Consider the following 22,385-nt stretch of genomic DNA (forward strand, 5'->3'; position numbering starts at 1 on the left):
TCATACTGTATTCCACGGCCACTGTATATAAATTTATATATATATATATATTAACGCACTTATTACAAATCTATCCAGGCATGCATATCTAGCAATCCGCCCTCGACATCCCTGCCAATGGTGTTAAAGCTCCGACTGTCTCGGAAGAAAGCCAAAACAGTAACGCAATGTTTCAGATTCTCTCAGGCTTTTATCTCTTCTTGAAACAACAACCCCCAACCTCCCCCCTAAAAAAACCCCCATCATGTCAGCGCCTCGTGTTGAACCTGCCCGTCACCACCGGCCCCGACACGGAAAATGTAAAATAAGAAGCTCTCAGTCTGATCCCAGCAGCCACCTTACCCAGCTGGTTATTTATTTTTGATGGATGCTCTGTGGGGTTTTGTGGCTCTGCCTAAAAGTTCAAGGCAAGAGCATTTTTTTTAAAATAAAAGAGAGCGGTGTAATTACAGGTTTTGATGCAGGCTGATGAGCCCTTTATGAACGTGCCCAGCACAACTGTGGTAACCAAGTGATCTGCAAGGTGTGTCCTATCTGGTGTTGCCTTATTGGGCGGCTGTAATGCAATGTTTCTTTGACCGTTTTAGTGTCCTTGTTTTGACTTGAGCTTTGAGTTGCTCATCCAAAACGAGGTGATTTCTTTCCCCTGAATTTGAAGAGGCGAGAATTTTGAAGTATTTCATTGCAAAGGTGGAAAAAAGGGGGACTGTCGGAAATGTTTGGAGCGTGAATTTTAAGAGGAGTGTAATTTTTTTAAAATTTAATTTATCCAAGAGTTAGTTTCAGGGGAAGAAGGGAAGAGTGCTTGAACTTTTCTCCTTTCCAGAATCCGGTTCTTTCATTTATTGTGCTGCAAAAATATTATTGTGCTAAAGTTAATCACTAACTGGTCTTAAAAGCTTGATTATTTAGCTTTCTTTCTTTTTTATTTAGTGCTGTATTTCTTCTGTTATGTTTGTGGTGTGTTTTTTCCAGCAGAAATTTCAGGGCATCCCCCAAAGAAGGTTTTGCTACAGCTAAGGGTGGGAAAAAAATTCTAGAACTGAAATAAAATGACTTTTTTAACAGTTTTAACAATGGGCAGATTTTCAAGTGGCTGGAAATAGATTTGTGTAACACAGCGTGAACTGCCTTTAGTGCAAAAGGGTCAGTCACACTTTTTCTGGGCCAGAAAAAACAAAGATTTTTCAAGATATTGCAGGATAGTTAAATAGATGGTCACTCAAGGTTTCATTAGTTTTTTTGTTTTTGCTTTTGCCAAGGTAACGGATACAATTTCCTCCACACACACCAATAATAAGCCAAACTGAGCTCAGCTGAATATTATTTTTATGCCTTTGCAAGCTTTTTGGTGTGGACCTCCACAACAGTCCCAGTTTGTTATGTGGCCCCTTGGGGAAAATTAATTGCCCACCCCTGTCTCAGGCCCTTAGGGATAAAAAAGTGATGCTTTGGCTAGCTTTCATAGCGCATGACAGTTATTCTCAAGTGTACACTTGAAGGGCACACTTCAGAGGCTTTTAGCATTGCCACTAACACATAAAATGCCATGTAATCCAACTATAAATATTATTCATTTATTTACACGTATAGCTAATTTGGATTTTCTATTTTAAATGCCGTAATTACTCCCAGCGCTGCTGAATTTCTGTCTGAGTTGCTTGGCAACATCAAGCCGCACAGGCTGGGGTTTGTAAGGCTGGACTAGTTGTTATAATCCTGACAAGTTTAAAGATTTTCATGAAGAGATTTTCTTAGATTGCTGTCAGTCTGTAGAACAGAACAGCGAGGCTTTCTGCTGTCCTTTTTACACTTGTACAGACTGCCCCCCCCCCCTCACAGAAGAGATGTCTCTCTCTTCTTCTCTCACTTCCTCACTTTTACACTCTCAACTTTGGTTGTAGTTCCTCTGCCTGCGGTCTTCTCTCTCTCTCTCTCTTTTTTTTTTTTACCCCTTCACAGCTCAGATCCTTAGACTCGAGCTACCGGCCTCACAGCTGTAATTATTATTTAAGTCATTATTAAGGCATTTGACTTGTCAAATAATATACACAGAGAAAAGAAGGTGTTTAGTTAAACTGGTTGCTAAAAGTTAATGTTCCCAGCCAATCAGACTCCTCAGAAATCTGCTCAACATGCTCATGAATACTTTATAGCAAGCTGTGAAGCAGCAATAACCCAACATATAAATATCCTATAATAGTTATTTATTAATGATCTTATACTGTTATTGCTCTTGAAACATTTATTAACTGTTTATGCCCAGCTGTATGTATCACAGGAGCTTATACTAACAGACACTTGTATCTGTTTACAATTGCATCATATTGTTTTAGTAGTATTTAACTATTTAGTCATTGATAGTTTATGTTTACATCGAGGGTAAAGAATGGTGTTACTCCCACAGATGAGCTCCTTTTTTCTGGTCTTTCATCACACTGAGATCCACTTTGATTTTAACCTTGAGTCAGGTTGGTGTGATCTTGTGGCGAGTTATCAGATTTCACGTCGTATTCTGAAAGCTGGTCTCAGCTTTTCACCTGTGATTGGGTTTGTGTTAGGATTAACAAAGTCATACGGCGAGGCAGTTGCACTGCTTCGCATTTGTGCTCCAGGAAATTGAGAAGTGAACTTTAATGCTCAGCGTTAACACGCTTTGCTGTTTGTCGTTTAGCCTTTTGTCTGCTTTGTGTTTATTAATAACGGTTGACGTTGGAGGCCGACGCATATCTCACACTTATTGACTCGATATCAGTTGTGTAGCTTGATGCTGTTTAATCATCATTACAAAAAAAGCCATCTGGTTTGCTCTTTTACACCCAGAGTCACAAGAGTCCTGAGAAATCATGCATGTCTCATCATTAAACGAAAAAAAAAAAAAGATCCTGGTGTGTTCTCTGTATAATTGCTGAGAGGATCTTATGATCTGTTTATAACCAATTAGAGATGGAGTGCCGGGTCATTGATCTCCCAGCAGATGTGAAATTACTTCCTGCGGATCACCGGACCTAACTGTGTTTAAAGAACCAAATTGCCGTTCTGCCAGAAGGCTGCTGCACAAGATAATATGAAGCAGGTTATTCCTTGCAGCGTCTCCACACCTACAACTCTCAGCAGTGACCCCACATCTGATGGAAAAATTGCAGAATCAGGATAAATGCTTTGCTTTTAATCTGGACTCCGACAGATCGTTCATTCTAACAGGTTTAGTGACACTTAACAATTTTTTAAAATCTTGAAAGCAAATCAAATATGAAGTAACAGCACCACCAAATTTTAGATTTGAAGTTTGTCTTTCAGGTATTGAATTTCTGGTTCAGCCAGCAAGGTAACACCATTAAACCGATTACATCTTGTCTGATAAGCTCAGCCTGAAGTAAAGCAACCTTTGCCACAGCAAAGACTGGGAAGACACGCAAACACAAGCCATATCTGAGCTTATCGCGCCCATGGTTTTTAACTTTTATCAAGACAAAAGCTCTTTGTGAGGAGTGTAACATGGAAATGTTTTAAACTCCTCTAATGTCACATTAATCACTGAGTCAGAAAGTTGTCTTCAGTTTTCATTAGCCCTTGAGCTAAAATCGGATTTGATACTGCCAGGATCTCTTGCACGCTGGAGTGTTGGACCGCCTTGAGGCTGCGCAAGCCCAGTCAGATTGTGGCCGACAAAATCCAACATGTTAGAAGAATCTTGTCGGGTTTCTACTGTTAGCGAGTCATCTATTGGGATAGAAGTTTCTGGCCTCGAACGTTTTCGCACCGCAGAGAAATCTGCATCAACCATCAGGCCTCTCGCCGCCGAGCGCAGGCACACTCATCTGAACAGATGCCTGTTTGGCTCCATGTAGAATAAACTGGGGAAAACATTAAAAAGCTTAACTCTGATAATACTGCGGGTAACCAATAGAATCATTCTGATCTAAAGCTCATTTGGGGAAATGTTTAAACTTTAAAGCCAGTATCCTTGCACCTTTTAAAGCGAGGAGAATGGAGAGACGAGCAGCAGCTGTAAATATGCGTATCAATCGTCATTAAGGAGGATTTCATTATCCGATTATAGCTAATTATGGAAAATATGGTGTAGGACAAGAAGCTCCTGTGGGTCGGGAAAAAGAAAACCTTTATTTGATTAACAAAAAAGAACGCCCAATGATGGAAAACTTCTAATTGTGTCTTGGTTTCTTTTCCTCGCGGTGCAGAATGTGTCTGCAGGGTTATTAAATGGAGATATTGGTCTTTAAAAGTTTAACCCGGCTCATTAGCTGGTACACGATCGTGCATCTTTACCTTTTCCCCAAACACTAAAAAGGAAAAGTAATGATCTCTGTACGGGCATTATTTTAAAACGCAAACATACAGTGTGTGAGTCACTCTCTGCTTGTTTGTGTTGCAGTTTTACGCTGAGCGCAGGGAGAGTTTTCCGCAAACACTTTCTGGCTGATGCTAATTAGGTTTAATTGTTAAATGATTTCATGGTGGGCTTTGGGAATCATCACATATTGTGTTGTATTGCAGATGGAAAGATTCTCTTTCTTTACATAACACGGGCGCTTAGAAAAGTAATGGGAAGCTGGACACCATCCAATTTAAAACGGCTAAAAGTGTCACATTTAAATGGGCTTCAATTTATTTGCCTTATTTTTCTCTCACTTGCACTTATTGTGGTCAAAGATGATTTTTTTGACATTTTCCTGCCAGACTAAACACTGCAGACTAAACAATTGGCCTTAACAAGCTGCTGCTTGCCTGCTGTGTGTACATGTGGTGATAAGGCAATGAGCACAGTGAATGAATGGCACAGTGCATCAGTTTCTCCAGTGCGACACAAACCCGTCATAATGAGAAGATCCCAGGCACACGCACAAAAGCTGCAGCTTGCCATATGATCTGATTACAAAACCGTTCAGCTGAATCTATTCATCATTAAGTTTCTTTATGTATTGAATCAGATGTTGGATTTAAATCTAAGCTGAGGGCTTATGCAAGATAGTCGGTATCTTTGTTTTGTGTGTGGCTTGTTGACTTCTGCTGGGTTTTTTGGTTCTTTTTTTTATATCCTGTCTAGCTTTGTCTCGTCTTAAGTTATGACTGTTGAAAACATTTGAAGTAATCTTTGGTCTCAGTGTCATCCCTACTACACAGCATAACACTGCCTGGTCTGACCGCGCAATGTGGCAGAACTCAAGGGCTGAAATAGATCTCTATGGATCCAGTTAAAGTTTTTTTGGTAAATGATTTGAATTACTGTTGACAGGGAAGTCTTTTTTATATTGTGAGCTACCTCCCAATATCCACCATGTCACTAGTAACCTCTATATTGTTGGGCAAAGATAGCCTCGTGGTAGCACTCGCCCTTTTGTATGGATTTTTTGCCGAAATGGAAAAGCCTAACTAAGAACTACAAGGTAAAGGTTCATGTAAAGTACTGTAGAAAAGTCTTGGGCTGCCCTTAAAGGAGAGCCAGACTTCCTTGTCATTTTTTTTTAAAACCTGGCCTTTCGCAAGTTTTTTTTTTTGGACATTGACTGTTTCACCACTCATTTTCAGTCCAGTCCTGACCATTTTCAGAGAAAGTTTTGTTAGCCTCTTAACACTGACCTATGAATCATTCAAGCTTAAAAAAGACACCCTAACCCGTGTTGTGTCTACACATAACAACTTGGCAAAGAACCAGTTTTAAATTGTACTTTTAGGCACTTTGTTACTAGCCGCCTATTGCAGAAATGCATAATTTGTTCCCAGTAGCTGAAGTGCCAAAGATATCACAGTTTGACAGGCATAAAATTGTATTTTCAAATCAACAAGGTGATTCCCAAAGAACTATTGGCTAAAAAGTGCAGTGTGTTTGAGGAAACTGGACAAGTGGTGGGCAAAATAAAAAGTGGCAAATGTGTCTACAGTAGATGGAGGTCGTGCCCTTAAGAAGCAGGAAAGAAAGAGCTGACACAGGACCTGAGAGGTGCTTCAGTGGCCCTTCAGTTTATCCCATCTACTGTTCACTGAAGCCTCATCAGAAATGATGTCAGTGCAAGGGTAGCTGTCAAGATGCTGTTCTTAAAGGAGGGAAACAGAGAGAAGACTAAAGTTCTTGTGTCATGTTATCCAAGTGGTAACAGGTCTTACAGAGTGAGGAATCCAAATGTAAAACTTTTGGCCCAAATCAATATGTACAGAGGAGTTCAGGAGAGAGGTACAGCAGTGAGTTAACTAAAACCAGATGTGAAAAACATTTGCTAACTAAAATTTAAAAAAAAAAATAGACATTTGAAAATAATTAAAACGAACTGAATTTATTTAGTGAAAAGTAACTAAAAAAAAAAGGAAAATAAAATAGAAATATCCCTAGTTTTGGTATTTGTTAGGTTGGTCAAGCTTTAATCAAAACTTGCCTTATGAGGCTTTGATGGATGTATTTATTGGAACTTTGGATTTCTGCGAAGACTGTGAGGCTTGTTTTTATTCAGTGTTTTTAATATAATAGTGTTTCTGAGTTTCCTAAATCTTGCCTTTACCATATACCCTCAATACAATAATAATAACACTAAAATTAACACTGAAACTAATAGAAACTAAGCTAAAACGAAACATTGTAACACAACGAAAATTAAACTCAAATGAGGAAACTCACTTTTGGAACTAGCTGAAACTAAACCGAATTAAAAGCAAAAATCAAAACTAAATAAAAATCAAACCTAATTAGAAAATACAAACTATAATAACTCTGGTGTCTACAGGCATCAGTACACAGTGGAGTCTCTGTCATGGTTTGGGGCTGAATTTCAGCCAGTGGTTTGGGGAATTTTGTGAAAAATTTCAAAAGGAATTATGAATGTAGAAGAAGTATCATCAGATTTGAATCCACCATGCAATACCATCTGATTGGAAATGGCTTTTTTTTCAGCATGACAATGATCCCAAACACACTGCCAGTGAAGTTAAAGCATACCTGGATTGAAAAGCACATGGAACGCAGCCAAACAAGAGTTTTGAACGTCCTTCAAGAAGAAGTCTGAAGAAACCATAAGAAAGCTTGCCTAAGAGAGTTTAGCTTATGTTGAAGAATAAAGGTGTTTGTACCAGATTTGTTCATGTTCGTATAAATTGTTTCACCTATTTCCAATTCTCCTGCATAATCAGAATCAGAATCAGAATCAGAATACTTTATTGATCCCTGGAGGAAATTATTTTTTGTTACAGTGCTCCATTTTAAACCAACATTAAGACAAGACAGACAATACGCTAACTAAGAATAGTACAATATATACATATATATACATACATACATACATACATACATACATACATACATACATACATACATAAGTCACTTATAAATAAATATTTGGAAAAGAAACATGTGTAGTTGTAGCAGCAAACAGTGTGTTAAGTGGATGCGTTGTACAGGGAGATGGCCACAGGCAGGAATGACTTCCTGTGTCGTTCAGTGGTGCTTTTCGGTAATCTCAGTCTCTCACTGAACGAGCTCCTGTGACTGACCAACATGTCATGGAGTGGGTGGGAGGTGTTATCCAACATTGTCTTTATCTTGGACAGCATCCGCCTCTCCGACACCACCTTGAGGGAGTCCAGCTCCATCCCCACAACATTGCTGGCCTTACGGATCAGTTTATTAAGTCTGTTGGCATCTGCGACCCTCAGCCTGCTCCCCCAGCATGCAACAGCATAGAGGATCGCACTGGCCACCACAGACTCATAGAAAATCCTCAGCATTTTCTGGCAGATGTTGAAGGACCTCAGTCGCCTCAAAAAATAGAGACGACTCTGGCCCTTCCTGTAAAGTGCTGTGGTGTTTTTAGCCCAGTCCAGTTTATTGTCAATGTGTACTCCAAGGTATTTATAGTCCTCCACAATGTCAACACTGACCCCCTGGATTGAAACAGGGGTCAAGTGTTTCCTGGTCTTCCTGAAGTCCACGATCAGTTCCTTGGTCTTTGCCAATAATATAACAGAGGAAAGGCTTAAGACTTGCACAATACTTTATAAGACTTTGTTTAAAATATATTCTTGTTTAGAAAGTGGTTAAAATACTACGACACCCTACGACTAACCCTTACTGAGTTAAGGCCAGGGATTGGTTGAGATCTGTTGTGTAAGAGTAGAAAATCAGCACAAAAGTGGAGTTTTGACCACTTGTTCATCTCTTCTCTCTAGGCCACATAGACAAGCATGTGATGACTCACGCAAGGCAGAAGGGTTCCCTTGGGCACAACCAAAGTCCAGAGTGGTGGGACAACAGCTGCCTTTGGCCACATGGTGGTGCCATGGACGGCGCCTGGCCTGAGCGCACACTGCGATTTGGCAGGACAAAGAAGATAAGCGAGGTCACTAAAAAAGACAGAAACATGGCCAAGAGGATGAATGACAAGAGGGAAAGAACAGAAAGATCAGAGCAGAAAAGAAAGGTGGACCGGAGGCACGTCAAGAAACGGGACAGGAAAATGTACCCTTTGCGAGGGAGGGCTGGGAATTCAGAAAGTGAAGGACTCAGTTGCCATGTCCTCCTGACCCGACTGGAGGAAAACATTCGTGAAAAGCAGAGGTCTAAGGAAAGTAAAGGAAAGGATGGCCGCAGACGATTATCTCACAAATCCAAGTCCAAAAAAAGGAAAAGCAGTGACGGAAAAGAGGAGAAGTCGTCACCAAAAAACAAATTAAAATCATGCAGTGGAAGTTATAGCAAGAGTATTCGGTTGGGAGTCTTTCAGCCACGCAAGCGGAGACTGGCTTCTCTCAATGCTGAGGCGGTAAACAGCCTGCTACTAGAAAGAGCCACTGATCCCCAACCAGCAGCCAAACAGGCCAAGAGACAGGAGGAACCCATAAATGCAGGGGCTTTCCTGGATGCAGATCCAGTGAGAGGTGGTGTCTGCGGAGGTCTTAAGGCTTTGCGAGGGACCAACACTAAAGGCTCCACATCTCATGAACTTGAAGCGTACCAAAGCTCTAAGCCTGCCAAGAGGGCCAAAGTTAGCCGAGGGGATGAAAGTTTGGGGATGAGTCAGGAGTGCCTTGACGCTCCTGCACCCAGACGGTTGGCTGGACTTAATGCCGCAGCCCTGCTGAAGCTAACCAGTTCCTCTGCTACCAGTAAACAAAGAGCAAAGGCTGCACCCACAGCTACTGTTACTTCAGACTGCAAGGCTCCCGTCGTGGGCCCGACCCAAAAGTCGCACTCGAGGGCCAAACTTCAGCACAAGGGACGCACACAAAAGCAGAAGGGGAAAAAGATCCCTCCCCTGCACAGTGGCTGCACAGCTTGCAAGAAGGCAGGCTTTGAGCCAAAGGTGGAGTGGGAAACGGGTGGCTGCACCCATCGACTGACAAAACCGGGCTACCAGTCACGCAGTATGCTAGCATACCCACTGAAGAAAGTGAAAGAGGAACAGCTGGAGACTGAGCTGAGCCCGTACTACTGCTTTCCTGCAGAGCGCTCAATGGACTACTGTCACGGCTTGGCCTTCTTTTTAGGCCAGCAACCCTATGGAGAATCAGACGATCAGCCACTTAACTCAGCCATGAGCCCTGTGAAGCGCGAGTGCCTAGTAACCTCACCATCGCTGACACATTCCCTACCACACACAGCGCTCACCCTGAGCCCTCACCCCTGCCTCTGCACCGCCGACCATTGCTTCTCCAGCTATTACGTACACATCGCCCACCCCACACACACTGGAACAACTTCAGCCACCATGGCCCCGCGACCTCTTAACTTGCCCCCATCTAGTTTGTGCCCTAGCCGAATGAGCGGCTCCAAGCTGCTGGGGCAGCAGGTGTCACATACATCGGGACTAGCCCACCCCGCCTACTGCAATTCTGTGGCTTCACCCTGTTACGGTGACGCCTGCGGGATTAGTGGGTATACCTACAGAGCGATGGCTCCTGTCACCAGCAGGGGTTGCTCTTTTAGCACAGGATGCAGTGGATGCACGCACAATATCAAAACAGGTGAGTGGATTGACCCCCATGCCCCAAGATTTGGTTTCATAAATGTTCAGTATTAATTGCTGATTATTAATTATCACCGTCTTAAGTGGTTTTCTGAGGCCACTTGAGGATTTGCTCACAATGATGGCAAGTTCTTTTGTGATAACACTTCTTTGATTTAGCTGTTTTTTAGCTGTTTTTTAGCCTTCTTTGCCAGTATTATAAAATAAACCTTTATTCCAATAGTTAGACATAAAGCTATTACTTAAAGACTCTGAAGAGTCCTTTGTTGATAAATGATATGCCTCAAGCCAATTGTGAAATCAAGCAAGTGGAGCCTTTCTGTTTTATGTAGTCCTTTTTTGTCTTTTGCCATGAGCTTTTAAATTGCCTGCAGAATGAGGTAACTGCTTTAGATGTGTGTGGCTAAGGAGCTTTAGGCTTATTGTAAAGTTTTCGGTTACAATGTGTCATGTGTCATGTACGTAGCTAGACTGATAAAAGAAGCAGGTTACTTTTAAGCAGAAAAAAAAAAAAAATTATATATATATATATATATATATATATATATACACACACACACAGTGGAACCGCGCGACTTACGAAATTAATTTGTTCCTGAAGATCTTTCGTAAATCGAAGCACCCATTGCGCGTTTTGAGTGAGGCGATGCTGAACGATAGGCTATAGGCTAATTGCTAACTAGAACAACAATACGTCGTTCAAGTGAAACAGCGAAGCGCTAGTACGGAAGCCGAGGGGTTGTCACATGATTCGGAAGGCTTTGTGGGCATTGTAGGCTCAGCCAATCAGAGCCAGCGGATTTCGTTACTACAGAAATATTGCCGTTCAGTCCCTTTGTAATTTGAATTTTTCGTGAAACGGGGTATTCGTAAGTCGGGGTTCCACTGTATATATCTATCTATCTAGCATGAGCCACATGAACCTTAAATTATGTGTGTGTATATATAATTTAAGGTTCATGTGGCTTATGCTAAAGATAAGTAGCCAGCTGTGTCATCTTTGCTGACGATACAAACATTTTTTGCTCTGGTGATGATCTGCAGAATTTATTGGAGGATATGACTAATGAAATAAGTAAAGTGAAGTTCTGGCTTGGTAAAAACAAATTATCATTAAATTTGAATAAATCTAAACTTATGTTATTTGGAAATAGTAGTTTAAATACAAATGCAAAGATTCAAATAAATGGTGTTGATATTGAAAGAGTCAGTGAGAATAAATTTCTGGGGGTAATAACAGATGAAAAACTTAACTGGAGAGCTCACGTAAGATATATTCATTCCAAAGTATCACGAAGCATTGCAGTACTAAACAAGGCAAAACAGGTATTCGACAGAACATCACTTCATATTCTCTACTGTTCACTGGTTTCACCATACTTAAGCTATTGTGCAGAGGTCTGGGGCAATAACTATAAAACCACATTACATTCACTTTTTACTCTTCAAAAGAAAGCAATTCGAATCATCCACAATGCAGGTTATAGGGAACATACAAACTCACTATTTTTGCAGTCTGAAATATTGAAAATTGACGATATAGTGAAATTCCAAACAGCACAAATTCTATTCAAAGCAAAAAATAAAGAACTGCCAGGTAATATTCAGAGTATGTTTTTTTTGAAAGAAGGAAGTTATAATTTAAGGGGTTTTTGTAACTTCAAAACAATGAAGGTACGTACTACAAGAAAAGGCTTTTGTGTTTCTGTTCAAGGAGTGAAACTATGGAACAAACTGAATATGGAATTAAAGCAATGTCCAAACATAAAACTGTTCAAAAAGAGTTATAAAAATATGATCTTCTCGATCTATAAAGAAAAGGAAAATATTTAAATTAAGTGAATGTCTCTATTTAAAAACAAACAAACAAAAAATTCATGATGTGATATTATAGTATATAGTATATCAGAAATCTGTTCACTATTTTTATTACAAATTATATCAGTAAGGAAGCTGACTAAATATTCACTGATAATTTATGGGACAGGGGTGGGATTAAATAAGTGTATACTTCTTCCCACTCCCTTTCAACATGTAAATTAATCAGAATGTTTTCTTGTATGTAATTTGTATAGTATATTTTTTTTCTCTCATTTCTTTTCTAAATGTACTTGTATATTGTTCACATGTTGAAATAAATTACCAATCAATCAATCAATCAATCTACCATTTGATGGGGTTCAGAAGTTCCTTTGCTTATTGTTACTGTCACCTTTTTGTTTCAGAGGGTTACCCCTCCCCTCAGGGTGATCACAACCCTTCCCTTCTGGTTCCCCCCACCATGCCCATGTCCAGCTGCCCTCTGTCCAGCGTGCCCACTTCCACGCAGACTAAACCCCACCTACTGAACCACCTGTCTGGACGAGACCAGCCCCAGGCTAGGCTAAAGCTAGCCAAGGAGTGCCCAAAGAGCACCAAGCCCTCCGGTGACTCTCTGTCCGTGGGCCGCGCACAGCTATCGACAAAGGAGTCGCCATCTGTGCCAAGCCTCAGCAGCACCAAACAAAAGAGGGTCAGCCGCAGACGTGCCACTAATGGCTGGCTACCTGTTGGAATGCCCACAGAGAGGGAGGTCTTCATCGCGGTAGGTTTTTTGAGAGTCCATCTCTGTACGATGAAGATGATCAGCATATTAGAGAGCTTCTTGAACGAAGGAAAACCTTCTCTATTCCAAATACCTGACCAGTGGAAACCTTAGCATCAACACAACTGCCTTCCACAAGGACAAAGAAATTGTCTCTTGAGGGAAAAGTTAATTGTGTTTTGACCATACAGCTTTGTGTGACAGATTCCTTTTTGTCTTTATAATGAGAATTATATCTTTCCTTATTGTGTTTGCGCGCTCGTGTGTGTCTCAGGGAGAGGATGAGACGGCCCTGCGGCAATGTTACGAAGGAGTCGAGAGGGACGGTGAAGTGATACGTGTGAGAGACTCTGTGCTGCTACGATCAGGCCCCAGGAAGAAATCCCTCCCATATGTTGCCAAGATATCAGCGCTGTGGGAGGACCCCAAAACAGGTAAAAAAAGATCAGGAGAAGGGGGGAGATTATGATGCGATACAGTGGTGCATGTGTATTGATGGATGACCGGAGGAACATATGGCCAAGCTTGTTTACCTCTGTGTGTGTGTGTGTGTGTCTTAATGTGATCCCTCAGGAGAGCTGATGATGAGTCTTTTCTGGTACTACCGACCTGAGCACACACAGGGAGGCAGAGATCCCAGCACACACTGTGAGGTGAGGCAGAGATTTGGAGCCAAGATGTTTGTGCAGACAAACAGTAACAGCACAGATCTGTGTGTATGTTAGACAAGAGAAGGTACAATCAACATTCATCAAATAAAAACACTTTATTTGATTTACTCCATTAGCGAAGGATTACGTAATCAGTATCCTCTAAGGAAAAAAATGACACCATGAAGTGTGTGTGTGTGCGCTTATGTGTTGTGTGTAAGAATAGATGAAGTCAAAATATATAAAGTATAGCACTGTGCAAAAGTCTTGAGCCACTATTCGTTTCTATATATTAAGCTAAGAAAATGGGACATTGGTGCAGCAGTTTATTGAAATATTTGCAAGGATAATAGTTCAGGTTTCTTGAAGGACATTCAGAGTTCTTCTTTGGATGTTGGCTGATTTTATTCTCTGTACTCTGTTACAGTGATCCCACACTGCTTCAGTAATGTTTAGCTCTGGGCTCTGGGGAGGCCAATCCATGACTGACAGTGTTCCACTGTGTATGGTTTTACTGCATTAGCAGCGTGTTTGGGATCATTTCATGGAAAAAAGAAACAGTTACCAATCCAGATAGTATTGTATGGTAGATTTCTGTTCATAATTCCATCATTTATGACAAGATCCCCAAAACCGAAGGGCCAGATGTATCTCTCGGGTCCTGAGTCTGGTCTTTTTCCAGTTTTTAAGGACATGGCTTTCAGATACATGTCCAGTTTCCTCAAATCTTTTAAAGGCATACTACACACCATGCTGACATGTGTCACATGTTCAGCTAATAGCTCTTTGGGAATAATCTTGTTGGTGCAAAAATACAGTTTTACAGCTGTCTTATCTTTGGCGTCTTTTGATTCAGCTAAAGAAATTGAAGCAAATGATGTTTTTTTGCAGCAGGCTGATAGTAAAAGAGGTGCTTCTCTAAGTTGTCTGCTATGTGCAGACTCGAGACAGGCTCATCCCTTGAGTTAGGTGTCTTTTTTATGCTTGAATCATTCACAGGTCAGTGTGAACAAACAAAAAAACCTTAATCATTTACTGAAAATGGTCAGGTACAAGGACTGGACTGAAAGTGAGTGAAAAAGCAAAGAAAACTTTGAAAGATCCTTAGAAAGCCTCGAACTGTTGCTCAAGACCACTTTAAAAGATGATAAGAAAGTCTGTCTCTTCTTGAAGGGTGACCCAAGACTTTTGCACACCACCGCAGCCATGAAATTTATTCTTTATTTAATTTTTATCACTTTGTTTAAAGATAATGCAGTTTTTATCGATGGAACAGTTTGTGCTCGTGCAACATGTGTAAGAAAATTATGTGCAATGAGGAGGCTACTGTCGCTGCTCTGCCCTGAAACTGTGGATAGTTAGTTTGCTCTTCAGTCTGACCATAAAGCCCAAAAATGATATCTCTCTGACCTCAGACGTGCACAAGCCAAGAACAGGAAAGATAAACGATTTTACTTCTAGAAATGTTCTTTTTACAATGGCACGTGTTGAACAGAGCAGGATTTTGTGTGTGTGTCTTTGGCAGTACATAAGGTAGAAACAAAAAGGCAAAATCCTGTTGCTAATGAACAATTATAGTTCCCACTGTGCTCTTAGTACAAAAGTGTAATTTTGTCATTATTCGCCGAGCACAATAGGAAACGCTTAACAGAGATGTGACTCTTCACACCTGCTGTTGATTTCAGAATGAGATTTTCGCCTCTCGGCATCAGGATGAAAATAGCGTGGCCTGCATAGAAGACAGATGCTATGTTCTCCCACTAGCCCAGTACTGTAGGTAAGTAACGAACACGGTAATTGTTGCTAGAAGAAAAAGTCTTTTCACAAGGTTTGAAGTTTGAAATGAACAGCTCAGCTTTGACGACACGTGGAAGCTTTTTTTTAAATCACACACTGGTGACACTACAACTGTTAATGAATTTGCAGGAACATGAACACTTACCGTGACAACCTTTGTGAAAAGAAGAAAATGAAGGCAGAGAAGCAGGAAAGTTGCCTTTTAATTCATTTTCCTCTCCCTTCCTAGATTTTGTGCCTTGGTGAAGCGGCGTGCTGAAGGTGCCCCGCCTGGCAGTGCCAGTATGGTGCCCTGCCGCCCCGAATTTGCCCCTCCTTCCCACCGCTGTGTGCCCACAGACGTCGACCCCGAGTTGGTGTATCTCTGCCGGCACGTCTACGATTTTCGTTACGGTCGCATCTTGAAGAATCTGCAGTAGAGGGTGGAGGGCTGTTGCACCTTTTGAATTAATCGTCAATGAAGCACCGCCCCATCCCGCACAAAGAAGAGGGAGTGAAGGGGCTGAGGGACTTTTTTTGTTTTGTTTTGTTTTTATCCAGTGAGCACCTCACAATCAGAGGGAAGGGGGTGGTGATGGGGTGAGGTTGTCTATTGGGCCAATACGAAGCACAGATCCCTTTAGCTGGAATGTGGTAGACAGAGCACCAATGTTTTCTGGTTTTGGTTTTGGAAGAGAAAGGAGTGATAATTCATTCTTCAGATCAGATTTTGTTTTTAATTTTTAAAAGCTTCCACCACACTCTGAGGTTTCAGCCTCCAATCGCTTCCCTGCCAGAATTGCTGAACGCCAGGCCGAGCTGGGCTGCTGTCAGGACTGTGTTTCCCCTCAAGCGTCTTAGCACAACAATCATGTTTGTTCCATTTGTAAGCCAGTGGCTCAGGGATGGTCCGGCACAGAGGCGCTGCTGGGGAACACAGGCCTGCGCTGTCCGCTCGGCGTTAACGGTGCTCAAGCAGCGAGAGTGAAGGAGCAGCTAATAGAGAGTGTCGTCTCATTTCTCCCGATTTCGAACCCGCATGAGTCTGCGCGTGCGTGTCAGAGAGAATGGAGAGCAAGTGTGACTCCGGGGTGAATGGATAACTGTCGCCATGTGTGATGTTTTTTTTTTTTTGTTTAGTTTTTTTAAGGAAGCTTTCAGGCAATCAAAACCAAAACAAGCAGCTTCTCTTCTCCTGACACTGACCGAAACCTTTTCATCTCAAGTGATGAGCTGCGCAAAACTAAAATGATTGCACCTGAACGGGGTTCGTGAGACAGTCCTTTCCCTACTAGACTCGAGCAAACTAGAGCAGGGCTCTTTTAACTTTGTTTAGTACGGACCAGTGACACTAAAATGTCTCGCGATAGATTCGAACCAGTAAAAAAATAAACACACGTGGTGAAAGATGTCGAAGCAAACTGTAATCTCAGCTACTTGAAGAAGAGGCTCCCTTATGGGTTTTTGGTGGTGTCGTGTATACTTTTTCACATTTACTCCTGTGACTTGCCTTATGACTTGCAGGGAGAGCTTCAGGCAGCTACGTCTCGCCACATCAAACACTGAAGCGGTAGAACAGGGTGCACCTGCAGTCCTTGGAAGTAGGGTTTGGTTCAGTCTACGTGGCTCTCTTACAAACAGTAAAAGGTCTGAAAATAGTGGAGAACATCTTTTGTACATTTTTACAGCAAAAAGTTTCGTTGGCTGTTCGCTCGGCAAAGAGAAAAGCATGAATTTGTCAGCTTAGATGTGATGCGCTTGGCATTTGTGCACCCTCTCTCCAAAAGAAAGGCGGATGACATTAGCTCCCGATTGTTTTTCTGATCGCCGATACAGCTCAATACCCCCTCTCTGCCAAGATAAACCAAAGGATGTCTCACGCAAGCCAGAATTCCCGTCTCCACCCTCACTCCTCTCCGTCAGCGCTTCTAGTCCTCACTTCCTTGTTCTATTGCACTAATCCATTCCTTAATTACTACACATGCGTTCAACTTCCAGCTACTTAATATTGACGCCGGGTGAGGTGGGGCTCACTGTATATCATTTCTTTGTGTGTGTGTGTCTTTTTTGTACCTTTGTAGAAGGAAACCGTGAGGATGTCGTGGCTGCTTTTGTCAGTGCAAACTGTGTATTTCTATTACTTAACCAGTAGAGGAGTCAAGTCAGCCAGCCAGCGTGTTTGTCATATAACCCGATGCTCGACATGTTGAATCATGGGATATCGCTCGAGTCATTCCATCCGATTTGTCAGTCAGCTCTAACGTACCTATATAATTATACAGTATATATATATATACATGTATGTATCCACACTGTCAATGTGATTAGAGTTCAAATAGGCATCTGGATGGAGGCCTGACCCACTGTGCGGGCAGACGTAGCACCAAGCTGGAGGGCGTTTGGGTGGAGGTTTGGAGGGGCAGGTGGGCTATTTTGATACTTGTAAGTTGTGGCAGGTTTCTCACCACACTCTTCTATCGCCTTAACCTCGCAAGCGTTTTTTTTTTACTTGTGAGTGGTGTCGGAGTGCGTGATCGTGTACCTTTAACGGCATCAAGAGTAACCAGCTGCTTTCCCACGCAGCAAACGCCCCGTCCTTCAACGTTGGGTAAAGCCTGCAAAAGTTTTGACACACTAAAGCCATCCTGAACTTTTTTTCTCTATTTGAGCCGCACGAATCGTGACCCAAGACAAAAATCAAATCCTGATTATTGGGAGGTTTTTGCTTTTAAGTTGTTATTATTTCTATTAATCCCCAGATTCTTCAAAGAGGTAATATAAATAGATATATTCTCCTACTTTACGATTTCTCCTTATTAGGGATATTTTATTATGTCAGTTTCCTAAGATGGTGTATGCAGTATATTTTTAGACTTGCTATTTTTGGAAAATGAACGTAACTAATCGAGAGGATATGCATTATTTTTCTGTTTATTTCAGGTGAGTTTCAAAAACAATGAAATGTTAATTGAAATTTGACCAAATGGGGGAAAAAAAACAATTAATGGGGACTGATGTATGACCTGAGGTTGGAGATAATAGGCCAATGGAAATCTCCCATCCAGCCAACTTCTAATGAAGTGTAGATATTTGAATCCAGGAAGCACCGGGCACTCTTTAAACAGACAGCCAATGCACAGTGTAGTATTTTTGCAAGATCTGTAATGATTATATTTAAAGTAAGAAAAAAATATTTAAATCTAGTAAAACATATTAAGATTTAATTTTAACTTATTTGGAAATACTGTGTCTAATTGATGAACTATATCCTGTTTTCTTTGTGCTCCAGGATAGAAAAGATTTCTGTTCATTTGTAACAATAGAAATATTATTTAGAATTTTTTTTTCTTTAAATTATATCATTTTTAATTGGGTGGAGACCACAGTGAAGCTCACGCGAGCAGGCAGGGGAGAAAGCGCTCGCATGAAAACACGGGCTCGTGTTTTATCAGAATTCCCGTCTTTACATGCTGGAAAGAAAAAAAGTCCAACCTGACCTCAAGAATGGGGGGGGGGGGCAACTCTTCCAGGTCACATGCCGTGTGGAAGAATGTGGCAAGGTGGTCACCTGAGCTTTTATTGATTGGTCCTATTAGGGGAGAGACTGATGGGACACCTGAGACAGGACAGAATGCCCCCTGGGTTTCAAGGAGAAGATCCCCCTCGGATGCTGAAGTGGGACCAGTTTTCATCCTCTGAAACAAAAGTCACTGAGGGTCAGGAATTAGGCACTGTGTGAAAATTATTAGATTAAATGAAGTTTCTCCCTCCTGCATCAGATGACCACTCTTGCCCTTCTCCCAGATGTGCTGTTACATATTTGGCCCCTAGAGGGCATGAATCAGGTGTTGGAGAAGCATGTAGAGGAGTCACAAGGCCACATCCTAAACCCTTTCAGCAGCTTTTCCTTCTTTTCCTGCCCCCATTTTTTTTTGAGTACTAGGAGAGATGCAGAGACTTCCTGGAAAATTAGATCAAGAAAGCTCAGCAAGGAGGCTGCCCCACGTTTTCCAGCCAGATTGTGTGTAGCTATCCACTCAAGTGAATTTCCTCCAAGCACCCCACAGGCACAGTCGCATCCTTCTTTAACATGGCAACAAGGCAGGGCAGGAAGTTTGTACGTGGCGTCCACAGTGGCGGGGTCACACACTGAGTAACCTGTGCTGATGCCTCACAGGAAGCGTGTCCACAGAAAGAAAAGTACCCAGAGCAACCCCTGAGATTCTGCTTTCTGTGTGGTCTGTATTGATGCTTATTGTTGGCGTATATTTTGGGTGGGGGGGTTACAAATTATAGTGAAAGGTCTAGATATTTTTGGAGTAGAGAAGCAATGTGTGTATCAGATTATTGTCACTTTGTCTTGCTCTCTGAAAAATCTCTTGGAATTTTTTTGTTAGTTTGTTTTTCTGAAGAATTCTATAACATCCCGACTGATTTAATGTTCGATTCAGAGAATATTTATAAATTTTAAGTCCTTTGTGAAAATTCTGTGTTTGTGTTTTTATTTCAGAGCTTTTAGTTTGTAAACTAATTGCAGGTTAATTGCGGTCACCTGACAGGTGTAGAGGTCATCTTGAAAGTTTATTTGGGTTAGATTCCTACCATTACAGGATTATGTGTTTCTCTTCAAGGTTATCTAATTTTGCCTGTGTGCAAACCTTAGAGGACGTTAGAGATTAGTTCACTGTATGCGATCAATACCGAGTTGATCAAAATTCCTCCACCAATGAGCCGTAGTGATGAACAGTGTCCACAGGAGGTCAGTGGTGTGACACCAGTGTTCAGGTCAGACAGGGTCGAATCCTACTCTGACCTCTACATTTAAGTATTAATAAGGGCACTGATTAGACAGTACGTGGTCATCTGTTAGTTTGAAAACAACAGGCGAAAGGTTTCAACCTTCCCCTGCCCGTTTTCCACGTCTCCGATTTCCCTCCCTTCATGTCCTCTGTCAACAAAGTCATTATCTGCCTTTGCCCTTCATCCCTGTTCAGGCCTCAGGGCATTAGGAGCGTTCAGCACACACACACACACCACACTGCAGGGCCTTAGTGTCCTGTTACGCGGGGATAACAGCAGCCAGACCACAGGACGATTAGTGTGTCATAATAACATAACTAGCAGCACACTTTGACCTGAGAGGCCTCTCAAGTGCACCAGCCTGCTTAAAGACTAGTGGCTGCGTGGTAATGGAGCCGAGAGAGTATATTAAAAACTCACTGTGGGTGGAATAAATGGTGACCTCTTGTGAATAAGATAGCAGTGGAAAGCAGTTTAGGGTGGAATAAATGGCACTGATGTCAGTGTATTGAAATTGTGATGCCTTCATCTTAAACAAAGAAAAATGTGAGGGATCAGGGTCAATTCATTGTTTTTATTTCTTCATGCAAAAATAACAAAACAAAATGTAAAACAGAAAAAATTCTTGTAGGCTAATCTTATTATTTTTATTTCTAAAACACATCCGCAGTCAGATAGGTCAGTTCCAAGTTTAACCCTTGTATGGTGTTCGGGTCTGTGAGACCCGTGTTCAGTTTTTTTCAAAAGAAAAATTAAACAATTAATTATTTTTTCACGTGTAAATGTGTTGTGTCTTTCCACTCACTCCACTTGATTATAACTGATTTATTTATAACATTTTATATAAAAGAAAAACGAGAAGCACATTAATTCATAAATGTGATCTAACAAAGGTAAAGGGAAAAAATTAACCATGTTTGCTGTTCATATGTCTTGTAATTGGGATGAAGTAAACATCTGTTGAGTAATTTAACATAAAATTGTTTGATAGTGTTAATTTGGAAAGCCAAAACTCTAGCGGGTCCACCAGACCCATGAACACTGGCTGAGTAACAAAAATACGAACACCACACAAGGGTTAAAAGGAAATGTTGCCGCCTGTCTTTTCCAAATCAAAAATTAGCTTACAACATTTTAAGTAATGAAACATTTTTTTTACAGGATGCACTATTTATCAAACGTATCCATCTTTTAAAGGCCACCTTTTGCATTTTTCCATACTATTATATAATTAATTTCAATTCATTTTATTTATACAGCACCAAATGACAACAACAGTCGCCTCAAGGCGCTTTATATTGTAAGGTAGACCCTACAATAATACATACAGAGAAAAACCCAACAATCATATGACCCCCTATGAGCAAGCACTTTGGTGACAGTGGGAAGGAAAAACTCCCTTTTAACAGGAAGAAACCTCCAACAGAACCAGGCTCAGGGAGGGGCGGGGCCATCTGCTGCCACCAGTTGGGGAAATTGTAACATTATTACAAAGAAGTCAGGCATGTAAATCTTCACCAGAACCCTACTGATAATGTAGCAGGTGATCACTGGTCAATTGAAATGAATATTGAAATGAATTTACAATATTCAGATAAAAAACATGCATGGGTATGTCACATACCGAAATATATTTATAGGTTATATATACAGATAAACTATAGAAATCCATTTAATTGATAATAGTAATTATAACCAAAAGTAACACCAAACCTTATTTAAACTTTTGAATAATACTTCAAATGTGAGTTTCTTTGTCTCTTATGTTTTATTTACTTTTCCCCTTTGTTTTCTGTAATGGTTTTGTCATCATTAGAAAGCTCCCATCCTTCATAACAGTCTCAGAGTTCTGATAATTGAAGCACAAGTTAATTCATACACAGAAACATGAAGTCACAGCCTGTTGTCCTCTATATTTCTTTGTTTAATACATTTATACTAAAACTAGCCTCTCGAATACTGTACTGAAGTACAAAACATTATGTGCTTAATGATTAATCAAGCAGGTACAATATTAAAATACTGGTGAATCACATAATACATGGGTAAAAATAAGACAATAATGTGATGTGATAGAATATGTAGAGAAAAACAAATATTTTTTGATTTCCTATGTAAGTATATAGTTCGGCTACAACAGCATCGATCCACCAGAGATGCACCTCGCCATGGCAGCAAGTCTGATGGGCAAGAAGCAAAATAGTTTTCCATGTATTAACATTCACATACTGCATTCCCCATTTATGCTTGATCACAGTCAAACTGTTTCATGATTTTCATTTCAATTATTTCAACAGCAGTAAGCATAGGGCACAAAAAATGGCATTAAGAATTAACTTAAGATATTAGATAACCAAATATTAAAAATAAAACATTCTGCAGACTCAAGGTTGTCCTTTATGTATGAAGCCAGAAAGCTGCTTTGACAGATCAGCAAATGGAAGCATCTGCTAGAGAAAGAATCAATCCAGCAAATGCAAAATAGACAAAAAGCCAGCTTACACCGGGGGAGACCCTGACACAATTGCCTAACTAGCTTTTCATCTGCTCTTCTTTCTTTCTCTGTTGGTCTAATTACCACGTCCGGCTTATTGTCCTCCTGAT

At 41.0% G+C, this 22,385-nt stretch overlaps 1 protein-coding gene across 2 annotated transcripts in view; it reads left to right on the plus strand.

The window, feature by feature from the left end:
• Window positions 1–19,466, plus strand: part of LOC146691579 (bromo adjacent homology domain-containing 1 protein) — a 29,000-nt gene extending 9,534 nt beyond the window's left edge. For both annotated transcript variants that reach the window (XM_085431443.1, XM_085431442.1), the window contains exons 2-7: window positions 8,176–9,969; window positions 12,197–12,555; window positions 12,830–12,989; window positions 13,129–13,208; window positions 14,891–14,982; window positions 15,232–19,466. In XM_085431443.1, the coding sequence (XP_085287569.1) occupies window positions 8,196–9,969; window positions 12,197–12,555; window positions 12,830–12,989; window positions 13,129–13,208; window positions 14,891–14,982; window positions 15,232–15,421 (2,655 nt within the window). In that variant the 5' untranslated portion in view covers window positions 8,176–8,195 and the 3' untranslated portion in view covers window positions 15,422–19,466. The remainder of the gene's footprint in view (window positions 1–8,175; window positions 9,970–12,196; window positions 12,556–12,829; window positions 12,990–13,128; window positions 13,209–14,890; window positions 14,983–15,231) is intronic.
• Window positions 19,467–22,385: the final 2,919 nt, after the last annotated feature.

This window comes from Copadichromis virginalis, linkage group LG15 (assembly GCF_057382275.1).
Source record: "Copadichromis virginalis isolate Kocher_CV1m ecotype Utaka linkage group LG15, C_Virginalis_male_GT1.1, whole genome shotgun sequence".
Taxonomy (NCBI): domain Eukaryota; kingdom Metazoa; phylum Chordata; class Actinopteri; order Cichliformes; family Cichlidae; genus Copadichromis; species Copadichromis virginalis.